This window comes from Macaca thibetana, chromosome 14 (genome assembly GCF_024542745.1).
Source record: "Macaca thibetana thibetana isolate TM-01 chromosome 14, ASM2454274v1, whole genome shotgun sequence".
NCBI lineage: Eukaryota > Metazoa > Chordata > Mammalia > Primates > Cercopithecidae > Macaca > Macaca thibetana.
In genome coordinates this window covers 5,967,627-5,989,442 of record NC_065591.1, presented here as the reverse complement: position 1 = coordinate 5,989,442, position 21,816 = coordinate 5,967,627, and the positions used below count along the sequence as shown (strand labels likewise).

Genomic DNA, 21,816 nt, shown 5'->3' with positions numbered 1-21,816 from the left:
TTTGACCCTGCAGGCCCTGTACACAGAAAGGGTTTCTATGTTTCATCTGGGCCATTACTTCTGTCTTGTCTTTTGTAAACATTTAATTGGAGGTGATGATCAAAATCACTAAAATGGAGTAACTCACCTCTCTTCTTGTCTGTTTTCTGGCGATGTCAGTAGTGAGGAGTGGAATAACTAGAAGGGAGCGGCAGGGCAGCAGCCTGGCCCGAGGGAAGGAAGGGTGCCCTTGACACATTGGGCGGGTTTGGCAGTTTAACTGTGACTGACTTTGTTTTTTCTGTTACACATTGAGAGAAAAACTAAATGTGATTTTTCCATAAAAATGCTGATACAAATGTCCAAAACGTTTCTATGTTAAATAGTCTTTTACATTTTTATGCATATAGGTTACAACCTGCCATATTCATTCATCCAGTGATGATGAAATTGACTTTAAAGAAACGGGTTTCTCACAGGATTCTTCTTTGCAGCAAGTGAGTCACGCCTAAAGCTTTGCTTTTTGTTTTTATTTTAAATGCTTAGTTTAGTTGCCTTTTATGAATCAGCTTCAGAGTCAGATTATGTATTAGAATGTGATTTGGGGTTACTTATTAGTTAGGCCAAAGCATTTAAAATAGGAAGTGCTGGGTACATGAAAGATAGATTTATATTGATTATGTTTCAAGGGATTGTTCCACCTGATAACAGTGATGAGTCAAGTACATTTTCAGAAAATTTGAATGAACTGAATAGTTAAGGCATCTCACACATGCTTGTTACGCAGACCTTTACAGTAGTTGAGTTGTTGCTTAAAGATTTGTGTAGTAGAGATCTGCCGGTAAAAATAATAGAAATAAGACGTTTAAAATGTAAGTAAAAGTAAACTGTCACCATTACCCCTGATGTAAGTTCTATTATAGTTACATCTAAAGTAAATTTTTAGTTGAAGTAATTCATTGCAACTCCTCTCTGCCTGTCCCTGAATTTTTCATCTCCCTTTATCACCTACTTATAATCTTTGTGGGGGAAAGCCTCAATATAAATAATAAATGTACTCATTTATCATCCATTGTTAGTTCTTGGAGAAGTGACAAATGATTTTACTTCTCTACTAGGTGTGGGAGTTAAAAACAGAAGCCCTTTTGCAGGCTATCAGCTTTTCATATGGAGAAGTTGTCCTTAGCCAGGACCAGAATGCCTCGGCTTACATGTTGCTTTGGTGCAGCGATAGAATTGACGGGACACCTTCCCACCCAGCACGGAATGTTGTTGCTTGGCTTCTTTTTTTTAGTCTCTAAGCTTCGTCTTAGATGAAGCTTCATGCCTATGCTGGCCCTGTCTTTTGACTTCCAAGTCTTACACCTGTCATACTCCAGTATTGGTTGAGCTAAAGCAATTGTTTGATTTTAATACTAAGGCAGTTTAGCATTCATCTTTCCCAGATAGGTCTGAAGTGTAGCATTTCAGCATTTGGCTGGCTTCTCTGTTGATTCTTGACACTTCCTGCCCTTTGACAGCGGATTTCCGGAGGTTAGGGTCAGGAAGTAGCCAGTCCATAGGGGGCACTGTTGATCAACAGTGCCTTCTCAAAGAGTGCAGCTCTCATTGCTTCCTGCCTTGGCTTGCTATTAGGCTGCATGGGCCATGGCAGTGGCCTACCATGGCTCATTGTGAGCCCTCGTGCCTACAAGCATCCCTTTTCCCAGAGTGCTCTGGGATTGTCCCAGGAAGCACCTTGACAATGGGCTCTCCCTCCACTGAAGCACCTGTAGAGTACTGAAATAGTCCACCCAGTTGGCCGTGAACCTGAGTGCTATACATTGGTCCACCCCTAGAATGAAGCTTGATGATATCAAATGTATATTATCAAGGTAATTTTGTACCTGTTGAAATACAGCTTTAAGAAAAAGAACACCTTACTAGTAATAATAATAAACTTGGAACTTTGGGCTGTCAATTTAGTCTAGATTTGGTTAAATTTAGGCATTTGGAAAGTGGATTCCTTTATTTCTCGTGATATCTGGTACCAGGGTCATACCTATTCTGGGGAGAGTTTCCTTACATTATTTTGTTTGTTTGACCGACAGCTCATGTGCATACGAAGCAATTTCATTCACAAAACTAACTTACAACAGCCCTTGCCAAGCTCTTAGTCTTGCAAAATTTACCCACTTCATATGAACCTTTCAGAGTGGAAGAATAATTACTCTTCTCTGATTGACAAGCTTCCAGTACATTTTTCTTTGCATGTTTAAACCAATCTGTATCATTTTGAAAATAAATGCGCTCCAAAGCACTTCTTAAAATTTTGAGAATGCAAAAAAGTCTTGGTTAGTTTATTAGAGTTTCGTCATAGTCTCCATTAAGATCGGAATATTAGTTTGTAGACTTGAACTTCAAGTTCTTGTTCACGTTTGAGGTTGGGCATCGTGTTGATAAAGTCTCCAAATGTAGAGAGCTCAGGGCAGATCATTTAACCAGGTAACCCAGCCATGTCACCAGTGGGGAGTGCCTCCAGGCGTTTGTGCCCTGCCCATTTGTTTCTCCCTTTAGCCTCGTCTGGTCTCCTCAAGTCTAGTGTTTGACTCCCCACCTCCCTGATTCTGCCTTATAGAAGTTTGGAGGGTGAGGCCCCCATGGAATGTCTGGAGAATTCAGACTGACTGCCGCATATGGGCTCTGAAGCACTGATCTCCTCATTTCCCTCTACCTCACATCACATACGGGCGTGCTGGTCGGCAGTCAGGCCTCATTTAGTTGACCAGTAGTTTCTGTTGCCTGGGTGGCATTACTGTTAAGAGATTTGCTTAATAAAGTGGTTGGCTCACTTCTCAGTGACTTGAACAGTTTCTGACTTTGGCCAGGATGACAGTACTAGGAAAGTGTGCTTTTTAAAAGTAATTATACAGCCATGTTGTGCTTTCCAGATACAGGTTTCTCAGAGTTCAAAGCACTTTTTATATACCTTTAAATATAATACAGTAACAGTCTTCACTTACGTATATTTGTAAGCTGTGGTAGCTTTATTAGTAAAAATGAGATTTGATATGTGAAGTTCTTTGCTAGAAGCTGTAATAGACTTAGAACTAATGAGGATTACATTTGATCATTTTTCTTTTTTCTGTGCATTATTGCATGGAAGTTACTAGTGTCTGTGTCAGTTGCTATGTATCTCTCCAGATGGATTAATAGATAAATACATATTTGTATATGTATTCTGTATGTACATGTATGTATGTATACATTTGTATTTAGTATTTGTTTTCTATTTTTGAATCATTTAAAATATAACAACATTTTGGGGAGTATTGCTTCCCCTTTACACCCAGGAGAATCACATTAGGATCACTGGAGGTATAAAAATTTTGAGAGAGTTAGCTGCGATGGCTTGCACCTGGAGTCTGGCTACTCTGGAGGCTGAGGTAGGAGGATTGCTAGGTGGTAGGAGTCTAGGAGTTTGAGTCCAGCCTGGGCAACGTAGCAGACCCTGTCTCTTAAAAAAATTTTTTTTTTTTGAGGGGAAAAATAAAACAATTGGGAGGGACCTTTTCCCTTGCATGACCAAATTTCTGATCTGTAGATAAACTCAGAGCATGGTTCATGCTGCTTATTCAACAGAATCACTTCATGGTTCTTTACCAGATCTTTGAAGTACTGAGCATCTGTTTTGCCTCATAAAAGATAAAGCTGCAATTCAGAGGACCTGATTTCTTTTTGATGTAATTAATATTAATGCTGGCTGTCATATTGTCCATTCATAGGCCCAGAACTCAGCCCAGCAGCCCAGGACTTGTCCCTACCCTTCTGCTTTCAGCCAGACCCCCATGCTCAGCCTTGGTTTGCACTCCATGCCTTACCAAGTGGCCATTCCACAGCCAGTCGCTCGCTGCCCCCTGCTCCCTGCCCCCCTGTGCTCATCTAATATCACCTCTGGGGGCAGGAAAGGGGACAGCACGGAAGTGGGAGTGAGCAGAGGGCCAGTGGGTGTGCCGTTGTCTTGCATGAGCAACAAGGGAGGTTTTGGGTTCTCTCTGTCTAGTCAAACTAGACATACAGAGCTTTTTTTCAGACCTAAGCAGTGTAGCTACCTTCCAAAGCCTAATATAAGGTTTATTTTTAAAGTATCTACAATAATTATCCATGCCATAATTCCCTGCCACCAGAATAAGTAGTCAGGAATTAATGGTAGAGGCATTTCTGCAGTGTACACCTGCAAAGTGGAATCTGTAGGCTCTGCCCATCTGTGGAACCAAGGAGAAGGTGGTTTAATTCAGTTACAGCTGCCTCCTTCCCAGCAAGTGCCAGTGGGAGTGATGCCTTCAGTTGAGCCAACAGCCGCCTCTCTGCCCTCCATGGGCTCACCCGTAGAAAACGGCAGTCTCATCTGTATGCAGCTCTAGTCACCGTATTTATTGTTTGGGTTAGAATGAGGAGGTGGCACTAGTTCGTCTTCATATGTTCTTTACTCCTGATTAATACGTAAGAACATACTTGCTGATTTCACTTGCTTCTTTGGGCCTGCTTGTTTTAAATTAGAATATCAGCATTTTCCTGGGGTCCTTTATAACACCGCCCCTCCCTCCATTTTTCAACTAAAAACCCAAGCAAGTCTGGTACTCTCTAGATTTGACGTAAGGAAACAGAACTGGCTCCTCTGTGGGTCTTCTAGTGTTAGAGACTTTTCAGAGTGATTTTGGATAAGTAGTCAAACATTTACCCTCTTCTTAAGGTAGGTAGGATAGAAATTATTTTCGTTTTATATTTTTCCCAGCCTCTAAGACTTAATTTTTTTAAAAAGAAATGAAATGTCCCTGAACACTTTGTTTCTAGGATTATGCTTGTGTTGATCAGTTGGTTTTCCTCTGGTTTGCTGTAGTAGACTGGGGTGGAGGCGGTGGCAAGGAGGGAGGGGGTGGTCACCACTTGTTGGATCTTAGGATAAAGTTGGTTGTGTCCAGAGGTGACTGATACACCTTATAATTTCAGACTGTTCCATGTAATGTGATCACTTCAAGCTAGGCTTAATCCAAACCTCTCTCTAAAGATAATTCACAGTAGAGGACAGAGTGGTCACATAATGTTTCTTACAGTGACATGTGCATTAGAATGATTTGTAGACCAAATTTCAAACGTTTCCTTTTTTGGCAAATTGTGTCTGAAATTATTTGATTTTTCTTTTAGAAAAACACACCAACTTTTAAAGCCCTATGGCTATGTAAATAAGATGATTTCTGGAACACAAATGGGCAAATAGTATGTAGAATATCATTAGAATCATTATATCACTGTCACTGGTCCTGGGGTTGCCAGGCCTTTTCTGATTATCAGATGCAACAAATGACGTCCAATTTTATTGACCAGTTCGGCTTCAACGATGAGAAGTTTGCAGATCAAGATGACATTGGCAAGTGAGTATATTTTTCTGTTTTCACTCTTGCTCTTGCACAACCTTGATCTTGGCAGATGTATATGTGATTCTGCGGGATTATTAGTCTTGAGCATTCATTCGTGAGTGGGAGGAACCTGCTGTCTCCACAGTGTTCCTCTAGTTCTAGCAGATTGACCCTGAGACTGGATAATTAGGACTTGAAATAACACTCCAGTGGCCTTGTGTGGTGGCTCACACCTGTAATCCCAGCACTTTGGGAGGCTGATGCAGGCGGATCACTTGAGGTCAGGAGTTCAAGACCAGCCTGGCCAACATGGCAAAACCCCGTCTTTACCAAAAATATAAAAAATTAGCCAGTTATGGTGGCAGGCACCTGTAGTCCCAGCTACTCGGTAAGCTGAGGCAGGAGAATCACTTGAACCCAGGAGGCAGAGGTTGTAGTAAGCTGAGATGTTGTGCCATTGCGTTCCAGCCTGGGCGACAGAGCCAAACAAACAAACAAACAAAAAAAAACAATATCCCTGCAAAGAAAGCAGCATTCACCTGTAGGGTTTCTCCTCTTTCTCAGAAGCCTGTTTTTATTAGATTACACTTTTAGGAATTCAAGTCACCGTTCTTAATTTTAGCTTTTAATGTTAAATAGTATTATCTAAAGTCCTTAATCCTGGCCAGGCGCAGTGGCTCACACCTGTAATCCCAGCACTTTGGGAGGCCGAGGCAGGCAGATCACTTGAGGTCAGGAGTTCAAGACCAGCCCAGCCAATGTGGCAAAACCCTGTCTCTACTAAAAATACAAAAAGAATAGCCAGACTGGGTGTGTGTGCCTGTAGTCCAAGCTTCTGAGGAGGCTGAGGTGGGAGAATCACTTGAACTTGGGAGGCAGAGGTTGAACTGAGCCAGGATTGCACCACTGCACTCCACTCTGGGCAACACAGGAAGACACTGTCTCAATAATAACAATAACCATAATAATAAAGTTATTAATCCCTGTGTTTTTAACTGGGGCATCACGTTGCAGTAGATGACCAGGTTGGCAGGAACAGCTCTGCCCTGTGTGTATTCTCTTCTCTAGGTGACTGATCATAAGGTAGATTTGGGTGTTTTCAAGAGCCAGACACTCTAACCACTCATTCTGCAGTCAGGGTAAGAAGCAGAGAAATGAGAATTATTGATACTGTACAGAATTAACAAGTAGAAAATGTGTAGGTGGTTAACAGAAATGAAAACAGGTGGTCTAGCATCTGACATTGGGATGGAAGATTTATAAACAAAATATTTTGAGATAGATATTATAGCTTATTGACACAGTTTAAGAAAAAATAGGAAGGCAGCTGGTATTTGAATATTGGATGATGACTGTCACAGGAGACACGATTATGCCATAGACACCCAGTATCTGCTGTGGTCTTTGGAAGCAGGAAATCCTCAATAATTTTTTGAACCACAGCCAGTGGAGGCTGTTGTTTGTCACAAATTGCAGTTTGCAGTATGTGAGAAGCCAAAATATTTTTACAGCACACTCTTAATTGTGCTATAAACATGCCGTATGGGCACAGTGGAATGGAGGTGCCCCTGTAAACAGCAGCAGTTGAAGGCTGTTACCTGCCTTGAGAATTGGTTCATTTTAACCGAAAAAGAGCAAGAACACAAGATGTTCTGTCCATACCCCAGGAACATTCTACTGAGGCCAGGATCCACCGCCTTCACACCATACGCTGCAGGTCCCTGTTTGGTGTCTTGATGTTCACGTGCCTGGACTCTTGCTTCATCTTCCTAGTTAGGATCTATAATCTCTTTACAGTCTGTATTGCATGCTTGGACTAGTGATTTAGTAGAACAGATCTTTTAAGAATCATAAGATAGCCCCTCCTCCTCAAACTTACGTTTAATAAGCAATGAATTCTTTTACTCCCTGCTTGCTTTTCTAGATGATACCTTGTTATAGCATAAGATTTCATGGGTGTCTATATTTTGTGTATGAGTTTGACTGTCCCTGGAGAAAACTCAGTGTCTGACAGCTTTTGTATACTTCATGTTTTGACTTGGTTCTTTGCAAATAACCTTTTTCTTGGTTATATTAGTATAGCCCATGGAGCCATGGTTGTTACCATAGATGTTAAAAATCTTTTATAGGAAGGATTTGAGGATGTCCCAAAGGCTTTATGTCTCAGAAGGCTTCCATTGCAGCCCTCCTATCCTACATAAATTCATTAATACCAAGGGAGCTGGCATCATTTAATATAAGAAGGCTGTTTCTGTTTGTTTTTTATTTAGAGAGATTTTGATAATAGTGTAAATATTTTAAATTTGGAAACTTTCATAAATACGGTTTCTGTGAGCCGATAGTAATTAATGCTTCCTACACTTCTGTTTTTTTTTTTTCACAGTGTTTCTTTTGATCGAGTATCAGACATCAACTTTACTCTCAATACAAATGAAAGTGTAAGTATAAACCCTCTGTTGTGAGTGGTGTGGTGCATGAGAGGTTAAAAATTGGGTTAGTCTGTGTGTGGATGCCACATGCTGGGACCCCTGTGCTCTAGAGCCCTAATCCTAAATTGGTGTTACATACTTCACTCTGTCCCACGACCTGCCTGGCACCTGTGGGTGTGTGATTTTTGCAGCCCTAGTTTATGACTTGATGCAGCTAATAAAACCAGGGTCACTTGTGACTGCAGCATAGACAGTTGACTTCAAAGAGAAGGCTGCAGTTTGACGCCAACTCACTGCCTTTGACTCCTTTGTATTGCCAGGAGAGAAATGTGGACTGGGTCAGGGCAAGCCCCTCATTACTAGGCATTTCTGTGGAAGCACCGAGACAGTCATGTCATCTGAATGGGGACAGTTTATTGATTTTATGTTGACTAGCATGAGAGACCACTGGCTTATTTGCTGATGGAGTAAGGTAGGAACTGCTGATTTGAGCCATTGAAGGTCATCACTGCTCAGCTGGACTAGTAAAAGCAAACAAGTACGATTGCTTTTCCTTGCTAGGACAGACCTGGGACCGCATCTCCAGGACAGGGGGAGGCTCCTGGGATTACAATGATGCTTTGACAAGATGAAAGAGGATATGGTTTATGCTTCTTTTTGCTAGTCTTTTTAGGGAAACCCAGTCTTTTTTAGGGGAATTCTTGCTGTGGACACAGAAACTAACGTTAGGTGTTTATATTTTATTTTGGTATATGTGACAGGCACCATTTTGTAAAGCAGTGAAAAAATGCAGTTTACATTGGTAATGCTTAAGAGAAGATAACTTGATTTTAAATTTGTTTTGTTGGTTTTTTTCTCTCATTTTTATTTAGGGAAATATTGCCTTGTTTGAAGCATGTTGTAAGGAAAGAATACAACAGTTTGATGATGGTGGCTCTGATGAGGAAGATATATGGGAGGAAAAGCACATTGCATTCACACCAGAATCCCAAAGACGATCCAGGTGAAAGATAGTTGGTTATAGTTGTAATTATAGCCAACCTATAAAGAAAATGATTATCATGAGATGTACATTGTGTAATCACCAAACGTACATGTTTACCCCAGAAACCAGTGTTTTTTTGTCGTGGCCAGAAATGCGCTTGGTGGGAGTTGGTGCTTCCAGTGTGACAGTGATCGGCTTGAAAATACTGCAGGTGTTTAGACACAGTTCATGAGATGCTGTGACCCAGCGTCTTCCGAAGGGGAAATGTGTCAGACAACCATGGTCACGTAGTGCCTTTTACTAAATAAATGTTCCCTCACCAGTAATTACAACACCAGTTATGTGGTGTTTCTTGTAAAAGATGGAAAACTTCCCAAAGGAAGGGGAAATTGTTTTTAAAAGTTAATCTATTTGGGGAAGATAGGGTCATGTCAGTTGATACATCTGGGTCAGTCCCGTCCTTTTTTTAATCACCCTTGTCACAGGAACCTAAATAAATGTTGCTTCTGTACACAGACAGATCTTGTTATATGAGTGTTCATTATCAGAATCTTCATATTTAAGAGAGAGGAGTATTTGATCAGTGGCTGAACTTTCAATTTTATTTCATTTATTGTTACTCATTTTATTCATTTACTTAAAATAAGTAATGTTTTCACATGGCCTAAAATTCAAAGGGAATCAAAGAGTATGCATTGAAAAGTAAAACTGCCTCATCCCTTCTCCCAGCCATCCAGTCCTCTTGCCGGGGAGTCCTTCAGCATCACCTCTCGCTGCCAGTTACGTTGCCTCTTGTAGGAATGCTTGTTGCCACAGGTTATAGCAGACTCAGCAGTGGCTTGAGCAAGTGAAGCTGTGTTTGTCTCAGCAGTCCAGACTTGATAAGGGAGTTGAATAAGGCTGTTAGACCAGGCATCTTTTATTTATTCCTGCTCTCGTCTTGTTGATCTATCTCCTATGATCACAAGATAGCTGCTATAGCTCCAGAGCCAGACAGCAAAAGAAAAATACCTTCATGGCATTTTTGTTTGTTCGTTTGGATAAAGTCCCACTCAGACTTGTTTGGCATCATTTACTGAGATTTTGGTTCTTAGGTTCAGTGGATTCACCAATGGATTCCTTGCCCACAGCATGACTAATATGTGTGAGGACAGTAATACAGTATGGCCTCACAGAGCACCATGTGTGGAAGGCACAGAGAATTTAGTGTGTCGGGGAAGACAGTGTCCTGGGGGAGATGGCACCTGATACCCAGAGGGAACACTGATGACAGAAGGCAGCTTTTATGATTTAACAACTCTGTTGAGGCATACTTGACATAAACTGCATTTATTTCAGTTGTACAATGTGGAAATTTCAACATGTGTATACATCCATGAAACCAACATCATGAACTTAACCATCACCCCAAAAAGTCTTCTCATGATCTTTTGTATACCTTCCTCCTTCCTGTCCCCCACAACCATCTGTTTTTTGTTCCATTAGTTTGTTTTTTCTAGAGTTTTATATAAATGAAATCAATACATTATACTTTTTTTGTCTAGCTTCTTTCACTCAACATAATTAATACGAGAGCTATCCATGTTGTCTAATGTTTTAGTCCATTTCTATTTTTGGGGGGGTGGGGGCTGAGTAATATTCCATTAAGAGGATACACTACAATGTGTTTATTCATTTTCCTATTGATGGATGTTTTGGTTGTTTTTGGTTTGAGGCGTATAATGTCACTTGAAGATAGATAGTGATGTTAGTATATGTGCTGCCGAAGCGAGCACGATAGATAGTGATGTTAAAGGTGCATACTGTAAATCCTAAAGTAGTCACTAAAATAACAAAGAGTTATTGTTAATAAGCCAACAAAGGAGATAAAATCAAATCATAAAATACAAAAGAAAACAGAAAAAGAACAAAGGGCAGCCTGGACAAACAAAACTACTGAGCAGCAGGATGATAGAGTTAGTCCTAAATAACCATGTGAAACAAACGATGCAGACACCCTCATTTAAAAGACAGAGATTGGCTGGGCACAGTGGCTCACACCTAGAATCCCAGCACTTTGGGCGGCCGAGGCAGGTGGCCTGCTTGAGCCCAGGAGTTTGAGACCAGCGTAGGCAACATGGCAAAACCCTGTCTCTACAAAAAATACAAAAATTAGCTGGGCATGGTGGCATGTACCTGCTGTGAGGTGAAGCAGGAGGATTACTGGGAAGTCGAGGCTATAGTAAGCCAAGATAAAAAACAAAAAAAGATGGTTAGATTGGATAAAAAATGAGGCCTAATTAATGCTGCCTATGGGAAATGATTTAAATACAAAGAAACAAGTACTATATAAAAACACAAAAAAGAAAAAGATATGTCAACACTAAGAAAAGCCAGAAGGTCTGTATTAATCTCAAAATAGATTTCAAAGGGAAGGGATAAAGAAAGTGATAGATATAATGATAAACGGATCCATTCATTCTAAGAGGACATCGCAATTTTAAATGTCTACACAAGCTAATGACAGAGCTTCAGGATACACAGAGGAAAAACTGGTAGAGCTGTAAAGAGAAGTAGAGCAGTCCACAATGATAGCCAATATTTTAACACCCCTCTCTCAGTAACTGATAAAATGGTAGGTACAAATCAGTAAGGCTGTGGAGCACTTGAACACCACCATCAACTAACTTGTCCTCCTTGCATGTTTATAAAGAACCCTGCCCAACAACCACAGAATGTACATTCAAGTGTGTGAAATATTTACCAAGATAGACCATAAAGCAAGTCTCAGATTTCAAAGGGTTCAAGTCATTTTCTGACCAAAATGGAATGAAATTAGTAATCAGTAACATAAAGACTTTTGGTAAATCCCCCAGCATTTTTTTTTTTTTTTTTTTTTTTGAGACGGGGTCTCGCTCTGTCACCCAGGCTGGAGTGCAGTGGTGTGATCTTGGCACGCTGCAACCTCCACCTCCCGGGTTCCAGTGATTCTCCTGCCTCAGCCTCCCAAGTAGCTGGGATTACAGGCGCCCACCACCAGACCTGGCTAATTTTTGTATTTTTAGTAGAGACAGGGTTTTACCACGTTGGCCAGACTGGTCTCAAACTCCTGACCTCAGGTGATCCGGCTGGGCGACAGAGCAAGACTCTGTCTGGGAAAAAAAAAAAAAAAAAAAGATGCTGGAATCTACAGAAAGACTACTAGAACAATTAAAATGACTGTAGCAAAGCTGCATGATACAAGAGCAATATAATTTTCCATCTTCATACTGCAACGAACAGTTGAAATTGATAAAACAAGCCAAGCATAGTGGTGCATGTCAGTAGTCCCAGCTGCTCGGGAGGCTGAGGCAGGAGGATCCCTTGAACCCAGGAGTTTGAGACTGCAGCACGCTATGATCACACCTGTAAATAGTCACTGCATTCTAGCCTGAGCAATATAGACACCCATCTCTTAAAAAAGGGAGAGAGAGAGATAGAGAAAGAAACTACTAAATAATACTATTCATAGTAGCACCAACACTATTAACTGTATTAAACATTACTGGGCAGGTGGCTCCTGCCTACAATCCCAGCACTTTTGGAGGCCAAGGCAGGAGGATCTCTTGAGCCCAGGAGTTCGAGACCAGCTCAAGGAACATAGGGAGACCCTATCTCTATTTTTTTAAAAAGGGAAAAAATTTAAATATGTAGGGACAGATCTGACAAAGGATGTCCAAGACTTGTATGCTGAAAAGCCTAAAGCATAGCTCTGAGATAAAGACAACTTGGTAAATGTTTATAAGTAGGAAGACACAATATTGTAATACTAAGCTGCCAGCTCTCCCCAGGTTGAATCTATAGATTCAACACAAACAAAATCCTTCCAGCCTTTTTTGTAGCTATTAACAAGCTGCTGCTTAAATTCATATGGAAATGAAAAGGATCTAGAATAGCCAAAACGACTCTTATAGAGAACAGCAAAATTGGAGGAGAAACACTACCTTATTTTAAAATTCAATAGTTAAAACAGTATGGTATGGGCAAGAAGGTAGGGCATAGATCAGTGGAACAGAATAGAGAGCCCATAAATACAGGCTTATACATATGTGGACAACTGACTCTTGATAGAGGCGAAAGGCGATTCAGTGGAGAAAGGATAGTCTTTTCAACAAATGGTGTGGAACAATCAGGCATCCATATTAAAAAAAGTGAACTGATCCATACCTCTTACTATAATACATTAACTCAGAATGGATCTTAGACCCAAATGTGAAACATTAAACTATAAAACTTCTACAAGAAAACTTAGAAAATCATTGTGACCCTGAGTTAGGCAAAGATTTCTTAGATGTATCACCAAAAGCACAATACATAAAAAATTTTTTTTTTTTTTTTTTTTTTGAGACGGAGTTTTGCTCTTATTGTCTAGGCTGGAGTGCAGTGGCATAATCTCAGCTTACTGCAACCTCTGCCTCCCGGGTTCAAGTGATTCTCTTGCCTCAGCCTCTGGAGTAGCTGGGATTACAGGTACCCGCCACCACACCCGGCTAATTTTTGTATTTTTAGTAGAGATGGGGTTTCGCCATGTTGGCCAGGCTAATCTCGAACTCCTGACCTCAGGTGGTCTGCCCGCCTCAGCTTCCCAAAGTGCTGAGATTACAGGCCTGAGCCACCACGCCCATCCATAAAAGAATAATTTTAGTAAGCTGAACGTCATCAAAATTTAACATTTTCACTCTTCAAATGACACTTATAATAGAATGAAACGATAAACCACACACTGGGAGAAAACATTTGCAAATGACACGTTAGGTAAAAGACTTGTGTGTAGAGTTAAGAAATCTCTTTACTCAAGAAAAAGACAATCCAGTTTTTAAAAAGCACAAAAGTGTGAAAAGACAAGAAGATATAGGATGGCAAATAAGCATTTAAAAAGATGCTCAACCTCCTTGGTCATTAGGAAAGTACAAATGAACACCACAGTGAAATGGACATCTCCACCCCTGCGAGAAGGTGGTTCTTAGATTGTGGCCTCCACTTTAAGCAGAGCCCACGTGCTCCTGCGGTGGAGGCTTGGTGTGAGGTTGGGCAGCACGTACACAAAGCTGAGTCTTCCCGGGCATCCTGACCACGTGGTGCTCAGGCAGATGTGATCCTGCTGAAGCACCACAGGATCTTTTGTTGCTAGGTGACTTAGAATTTTCTGGATTTAGCTGGTGGCTGATAAGCAACGTTAAATACTTTGGTCTTTTTTTTTTTCTTAGCTCAGGGAGTACAGACAGTGAGGAAAGTACAGACTCTGAAGAAGAAGATGGAGCAAAGCAAGACTTGTTTGAATCCAGCAGTGCTAACATGGAGGATAAAATGGAGGTGGATCTGAGTGAACGTAAGTGGTTTCATTCTTCACATCAGCTGCCCTGTCTTGGAATTAGGTACTGTGAACATTGGCAAAGGAGCAGTTCATAGCATCTGAGATGATTTCTGAAGGAGTGGTTGGGTTGAAGCGTGTTGTCAAGTGAATTCCTCTTGGAGGTTTTAAGTTTCAGAGACAGCTTCAGGGAAGGAGCACAGCATGCATTTGTGGCTAAGGTACCTCCTCTTCCTGGTAGGCAGTGAACGTCAGCTGTGTGGGTCTGGCTGGAGGACAGAGCCCGCTGCTAGGTCAGCCTCCTGGCTGTGTTGTCCGTGTGCTCTTGCAGAAGGAAAAGACCCTGCGTTGGTGGGAAGAGGAGGACGTGGTTGTGTTGTGTGGGTTCGTGAGTGGAATCAGCCAGGGGACGCAGCCTTAGCTTAACCAGCATTTCAGTGCATTCTTCGTAGTTGATTTCAGAAGCTCACAGCCTTGAAACTTGTCCAGCTGAGTGCTTGCTTATGCCCTGCTCCTTGCTAGGAAGACTTGAGTTAGCTGGCCTTTTAAAAATACTTTAAAAACTTCTAAAGGTTTGGGAAACAAACGTTCACATGAAGGAGCCTTATGGGCCGATAGCGAGGCTTGCCCCAAGCCTGGGCAGTCTCTGATTGCCCCGCAAGGCCTTTTTTGTGTTCAGTCCGAGAGGCTGAGGCCCAGCTAGGGTGGACCTTGTGGTGACTTCAGAGCTAGATGGGACCATATCAGTCATCCAGCAAACTGCCACATATTGCAGATAAGGAAACTGGGGATGGGAGAAGAGAGAGCTGCTTTCTGCTGCCCCTTTTCCAGCCCACCCTCAGGAGGAGGAAGTGGACTTTTCTCCTTTTTTTGGTCTGTTTATAACCCGAAGATAAAAGCCTTTGGTTACTTGAGGGTGTGATTGAAGCAGCTTGCTTCTCTTTACCCTCTGTGTGCACGTCTCTGAGTTTGTGGGAGTGAGGGATAAAATTCAATTTCAGTCAACATGCCTTTGTCAAGTTCCTACTGTATGCCAGGTGCTAGGCCTGTAACTGCGAATGGGCCACAGACTCTGCCTCCAGGGGCTTAGGGTCGGCTGGGGAAGCAGATGGGCAGCGCAGGGGAATGGGGACAGGGTGCTAGAAGAGGGGAGCCTTCCATTAGGCATCTTCGTAGAGGCAGGTGGGTGTGAGGCCGAAGGATTCGTAGGGATTTGTCCTTGCGAGAGAGAAAACAACTAATCGGAATGTCCAGAACGTGCTGTTTCACATGGCTCGGGGATGAGGTGGCAGGAGCTAAGGCCAGAGGCCAGATCAAGAGTTGTATTCTGAAGGTTGTAGGGAGCCCCTGAGGATTTGACTAAGAAGATCATTATTGGATCTGTTTCAAGACACTCACGGCAACAGTAAAAAAATGGACAAGAAAGCGCATAGTAGAGACAGGAGAACCATGAAGACATTGGATTGTTGTTACACATGAGAAATAACGAGAACTGCGAGATGGGCTCCAGGCAGCAGGGAGGTGTGAGGAGGAGACAGGGTAGATGCCCTGATCTGTTGGCTCTGGCATCTGTAGGGTGTTTTGTTGTTGTTGTTTAATGTACAGTTCAAGGCTGGGTGCAGTGGCTCAGGCCTGTAATCCCAGCGCTTTCTGGAGGCCAAGTTCGGCGGATCACTTAAGGCCAGGAATTTGAGACCACCCTGACCAACAGGGTGAAACCCTGTCTCTACTAAAAATAAAAATTAAATTAAAAAAAAGTTGGACATGGTGGCAAACACCCATAGTCCCAGCTACTCGGGAGGCTGAAGCAGGAGAATCGCTTGAACTCAGGAGGTGGAGGTTGCAGTGAGCCAAGATCGTGCTGTGCACTCCAGCCTGGGCGACAGCAAGACACCGTCTGGGGAAAAAAAAAAAAAAAAGTACAGTTCAGTAGTATAGTCACACTGTTGTGTAACAGATCTTTAAAACTTTTTCGTCTTGAACTAAAACTCTGTACCCATTAAACAATTCCTCATTTCTACTTCCCCAGTCCCTAGCAGCCTCCATTCTACTTTCTGTTTCTCTGGGGTTGTCTAGTCTAGGGCTCTCATATAAATGGAATCATACAGTATTTGTCTTTGTGACTGGTTTGTTTTATTTTGCATAATGTCTTCAGAGTTCATCCCTGCTGTGGTGTATACAGGATTTCCTTCTGTTTGAAGGCTGAATGACGTTCTGGAATATTTGGTTCTTTTAGCAGGCTGGGTATGGTTAAGTGACAGGGAGGTAAACAAACACGTGGCTGGATTGTGTGCCGCTGCTGCTGTGCTTGTGGGCCTGGGTGTAGGAATAAGGAGGGAGGAAGTGAGCACCCTGGATGAGGTTCGAGTTTGCCTACCTCCTGGGGTTAAATTGGCCGGGAACCAGGCCTCCTGCTTCTCTGCTCCTTGGGAAAGACGGCTTTTGCATCTTCAGATCTCTGGAGGCACAAGTGGGTAGGGTTGGGGAAGATTCTCTCTTAGGGCTTCAGGGCTACAGGGCTGCCCCAGAGAGCCTCTGTCATTTCACCAGTCTCTGTGGCTTCTTTTGGAGGTTTTGTGGATGTTCAGAATGGTTTAAAATGTTAACATGGACTCTGAGGAGCTAATCTCCTCAAAGAGATTATCAAAGAGATAACAACAGAAAAGTCATTTGTACGTAATATAATTTAGTTGTAGAGTGGAACTCAGGTGGAATGGTTCCAGAGCTTTGCACACGGTGGGCAGGCACAAATATCTGTCAAGTTGACTTTTCGGAGGTTTCAGGTGAGTTCAAACGTTCAAGCATTTATTCCTTCTTAGTGTCAGTGGAGCCCTACGACACTCATACAGGTAAGTGGGCAAGAAGCATGGAGTGCACCCTAATTAAATACCTACTCTCTACAGGCCTTCCTTTGATTTTTGCTAAGTGAATAGTCATTATGAAATCAAACAGATGAAGTCAAATACCTTGCTCAAAGTCACAGTCGAGCCTGTCTTTAAAATCAGAACATTTCTATTCTACACAGGTACTTCTTAGTCAGTTGTGTCTGGGATAAGCCCTTACATAACTTATACCAGGTTCCCTAGCATTCCTTCTTGCAACCTGGAGATTCCTAATTATGATAATATCCCTGATGGAATGCAGTGGTTCCCATATCCGGCTTGTTCCCAGCAAGGAATTGAGGATTCAGCACTCTGAAGGAAAAGCATGGTGTGCAGTTAGAGCAGATCCACAGAGACCTGACTTCATCAGAAGAGACACATGTCTGAGGAGGTGACATTTAAAGAGAGACCTGCAGATTAGACCCAAACTTGTCCAGCAGGCAGCATAACACGAAGAGCCCCACAGACTGCAAGTGTGCCCAAGCAAGTCCTGCCGCTTCAGCGTGAGGCCAGACCTGGTTCTGTAGGACTTAGGAAGCCTAACTGCAACGCACTGCAGTGAGCCCGCAGAGTGCGCCAAGGGCGGCCAGACCTGGACTGGGAAGCAGTAAGGTTGTTTCTAGCTTATTGGAGTTGAATAACCAACATGTTCTTTTTTTTAGAAAAATAACCTTTTTACTTTTGAATAATTTAGATTTATAGAAACATTGCCAAGATAGTAAGTCCCCATATATCCTTCACTTAGCTTCCCCCAGTTTGAATATAGCCGTGGTACATTTGTCAAAACTAAGAAATTAACGTTAATCCCTCTTTGTGTACGTAGCTTTGAATCTCTGTGTAGTATTTCTTTTGGAACAGTTAGAAATGGGAGGTTTGAGGCCGGGCGTGGTGGCTCACGCCTATAATCCCAGCACTTTGGGAGGCCAAGGTGGGCGGATCACGAGGTCAGGAGATCAAGACCATCCCGGCTCACACAGTGAAACCCTGTCTCTACTAAAAATACAAAAAAATTAGCCGGACGTGGTAGCAGGCACCTATAGTCCCAGCTACTCAGGAGGCTGAGGCAGGAGAATGGTGTGAACCTGGGAGGTGGAGCTTGCGCTGAGCAGAGATTGCGCCACTGCACTCTAGCCTGGGCGATAGAAAGAGACTTGGTCTAAAAAAAAAAAAGAAAGAAATGGGAGGTTTGAGAATGTGGGGGCATTGTTAGAGTGCCCTCCAGGTGGCTGTGCCCTGCCCACCCCTGCCCTCATTGGTGAGAGTGTCTTTCTCCCACAGCTCCAGTCTCTTTTGCTAATGTGTTTTTGATAAATACCTTGTGGGACATGAAACAACTAAAGCGTTTTCCAAATAAAATTTCTCCCCTCTTTTTAGCACCCAACTGGTCAGCTAATTTTGATGTCCCAATGGAAACTACCCACGGTGCTCCACTGGACTCTGTGGGATCTGACGTCTGGAGCACAGAGGAGCCAATGCCAACGAAAGAGACAGGCTGGGCTTCTTTTTCAGAGTTCACGTCTTCCCTGAGGTGAGTGAACATGTGCTGTCTCTACACCCTTCCACGGGCGACCTGGGAATGGTCAGGTGTTTGCTATTAATGTGTGTTCTTCACCTTGACTGACTTCCAGGTTGAATATACTGTCCTCAAAAAGATTAAACATCAGCATACTGACACAGCTCTGTGTTGTAAGAAACACAATCACCATCTTTCTTTCCTTTCCTCCTGATTAATTGGAAATGGGAGTAGTTCTTGAACAAAGTAGCTTGGGAGGATGCAGTCCCAGGAAATTAGCAGGATACAGCAGAAGATGCATCTCCATGGGCTTTTCTGGCTTCACAGAGCTGTCAGGGCAGAATTGAGAACAGGAATGAGGTGAAGCCAAGAAATCCTGACAGGCACAGCACTTCTGTGTGGGGTGTGGCAAGAAAATGCAAAGTGGATCTTGAATTCAGTAGATAATATGAACTTATAGTTCACTTGCAGCTAGTCCAGCGCTGTAAATTAAGGGCTCCCAATCGTTGGTAACTCAGAAGATAGGAAGAAAAACTGTTTTGGGCTGACAGTTACTGTCTTAGACAAACCAAAAAATAGGCTGAAACCCATGTTGCTTTGTAGTAACCGTAGTAATAGCATTAAGTTACTGCTCAGAGGTACAAGTGAGATTTGTGAAAAATGTCTCCAAAATAATGAGTTATTTCATCTACCCTGCTTTTCAGTACAGGACATACATTTCACCTCCTCCTTTTTTTGGTCTGTTTATAACCCGAGGATAAGAGCCTTTGGTTACTTGAGGGTGTGATTGAAGCAGCTTGCTTCTCTTTACCCTCTGTGTGCACCTCTCTGAGTTTGTGGGAGTGAGGATAAAAGAGGAAGTGTAATGATCTCCCTTGCCCCCACCCCTTACTGCTCAGGCGTTTGATGTTTTTTACTATGTTTCCACAATTCCAACAACAAATATCATTAAGAGGGCCAGTCTCTCCCAGGCAGTGTGGCTCAAAATAAGTAAAGGTTTTTGTAAAACCAGTCAACGCAATAAATACAGTTGCCATTGTACGATGTATGTCTTTGCTGTTCAAGCTCTGGGAGACTCCTAGTGATTATGGTGGGATGAGAGGTTGGGACACGATGAGCCTGTCTAGAATGCTCTACAAAGTCCGTGTCTTACTGCCCTGCTGGCTTAACAGAACATTTCCCTGCCCATACTCATCTGCTCTTTCAAACAGCTACTGACACTTAGATCCATGTGTCGTTGGAGTTGGTAACCCAGTGACTCTCACACAGATGCTAATGTCTCCTAACAGAAACTTATTTGTAAAGGCTTATTGTGAATCATGGTGTAACTGAGGATCACTCCCTGCTGCTAATACCTGAATTGTCTCTCTTTTTTGAAAGCACAAAAGATTCTTTAAGGAGTAATTCTCCAGTGGAAATGGAAACCAGCACTGAACCTATGGACCCTCTGACTCCCAGTGTGGCTGCTCTGGCAGCGCAGCCAGAAGGTGCGTGCAGAGAGGCCTGGGCACACGGCAGGGTCACATGGCTGCTTTGCCAAACCAGACCTGACTCTCAGGCTCAGGGGCCAGTGGAGCCAAGGAAGTGAGATGGTAGGTCTGATGTCCACAGGGCAGCTGATGAAAGAAATTGTGCCTGCCCTTCTAGACGCACAGCATGCTGACTCTGGAAAGAGTAAGGGCTCTAAGTTACCAGGCATGCAGCATGCAGATTAGGAAACTGGGGTCTAGAGGGAAGAAGGCCTGAGCCCATAGTACCCAGGGTGAATAAAACTGGAATTAGACGTGTGCAGCCAAGCCTGTGTGTAGTTGTTCCTTGGAGTTTGCTTTGCTCGAACACGTGGGTGTATCTGGGTTTGTTTAGAGCTATGGGACTGTTTATTTTCACTTCACCACTGTAAGCAGATTGAATAGTCCTGGGAATCTCTAAAGTTCCAGTGGGTTTTCCTGTTACTCTACCTAGTCACATGTGTTCCTTGCACTGGCTCTGAACTGTTTTCACCTTGATGGACAGGGCTTTGGGAGGAGGGGGATGCTAGCAAAGGGAGTGTGATGGGAACTGAAAGGATGTGGAGGGCACGAATCTTGAGGTGGGCGCAAGGAGTGAGTTCTTAGAAAAAGAAATGAGGTGCAGGTAGAGGGTGTGAGAACCCTCCTTCCCTGGGGCCAGGGAAAGGAATAAAACTATTAACTAATGCCGGTTTCGTCATTCTCCTGGACATTTGATACAGATTCCCACATTTTATTCCTCAGTGGTTCTGTAAGTGGGTGCACTGATCCCCCTTTTCTGGATAAGGAAACTCAGGTTATAGACGAGGTTCCTCGTCCAAGTAGTCTACAGCTAGGAAGTGGTGATGTTGATGTTTGAATCCAGGAAGCCTCACCTCGGCCAGGCTTATCACCTATGTGGCTTCCTATCAGAGAACAAGGAAATGAGCCACCAGCAACACCACAAGAAAGTAATTTTTAAAACAAAGAAAAGCAAATAGAGCCCAACTGAGGAGAACAAGCGAGTAGAGGGTAGAATGTGTAACTGCCTGCTGTGCCCCAGACTGGAACAGTTAGGGGCACAAGTGTCTGCTGGGAGAAGCTGTGTATGGAGGTGGACGCTGAGCTGGGAGGGATGTAGGGGACTTGCTAGTCTCTAGTAAAGAAAACCCATGAAACCCCTCTTTAGTGGGCACCTTTAAGAAGTCCATGCCCATCAAGAATGGCCCAGGCACAGCAGGCAGAAGCCATCCCCTCTTGTTTTCTTTGAGCAGTAGATGTCACGTTGGGTAGATGGGTTTGTACAGTGGTGGGGTGCCAGTTCCTTTTCGGACTTACTGTGTGTGACCATCAGCTGTGTTCTTTTCAGTGCCAGGCAGTGTGGCCATGGAAGCCAGCTCTGACGGAGAGGAGGATGCAGAAAGTACAGACAAGGTAACTGAGACAGTGATGAATGGCGGCATGAAGGAAACACTCAGCCTCACTGTAGATGCCAAGACAGAGACTGCGGTCTTCAAAAGGTAACCAGGGGTGAGATCCTGCTGGCAGCTTCAGGTTACTGGGAGGATGGTGGGGCAGAAACCTCAAACATTACAATTTTTAATTTGATTCAAATGAATGTTCAGATACTAGCTTGATGTCTTTCTACTGTCTCCATTAAACACAATAAATCTTAATGAAAAGATGGCGAGTTTAGGCCCCAAGTGTCTTTTCCCCCATAAATGTGTTCAGAAGACTGTATTTTACATCTAGCAGTTTGATAGAACTATGAGAATTGATAAATCTTTAATCACAGTAGAAATCGGGTTGTGTAGCA

General features: G+C 43.0%; 2 protein-coding genes across 32 annotated transcripts in view; both read left to right on the top strand.

The window, feature by feature from the left end:
- Positions 1-21,816, top strand: part of IGHMBP2 (immunoglobulin mu DNA binding protein 2) — a 556,281-nt gene that overhangs the window by 210,903 nt on the left and 323,562 nt on the right. The window lies entirely within an intron of this gene.
- The window catches only part of PPP6R3 (protein phosphatase 6 regulatory subunit 3), a 160,169-nt gene that overhangs the window by 126,496 nt on the left and 11,857 nt on the right, over positions 1-21,816 (top strand). For 15 of the 31 annotated variants that reach the window (XR_007719349.1, XR_007719348.1, XM_050758139.1 and 12 more), the window contains 8 exons: positions 390-476; positions 5,293-5,390; positions 7,759-7,813; positions 8,677-8,807; positions 14,015-14,136; positions 18,375-18,528; positions 19,894-20,000; positions 21,370-21,520. Coding sequence is in view for 29 of the 31 variants with exons in the window: in XM_050758139.1 (XP_050614096.1) it covers positions 390-476; positions 5,293-5,390; positions 7,759-7,813; positions 8,677-8,807; positions 14,015-14,136; positions 18,375-18,528; positions 19,894-20,000; positions 21,370-21,520 (905 nt within the window). In the remaining 2 variants the exon portion in view is untranslated. The remainder of the gene's footprint in view (positions 1-389; positions 477-5,292; positions 5,391-7,758; positions 7,814-8,676; positions 8,808-14,014; positions 14,137-18,374; positions 18,529-19,893; positions 20,001-21,369; positions 21,521-21,816) is intronic. The other 16 variants (XM_050758156.1, XM_050758145.1, XM_050758144.1 and 13 more) reach the window with 5 other exon arrangements.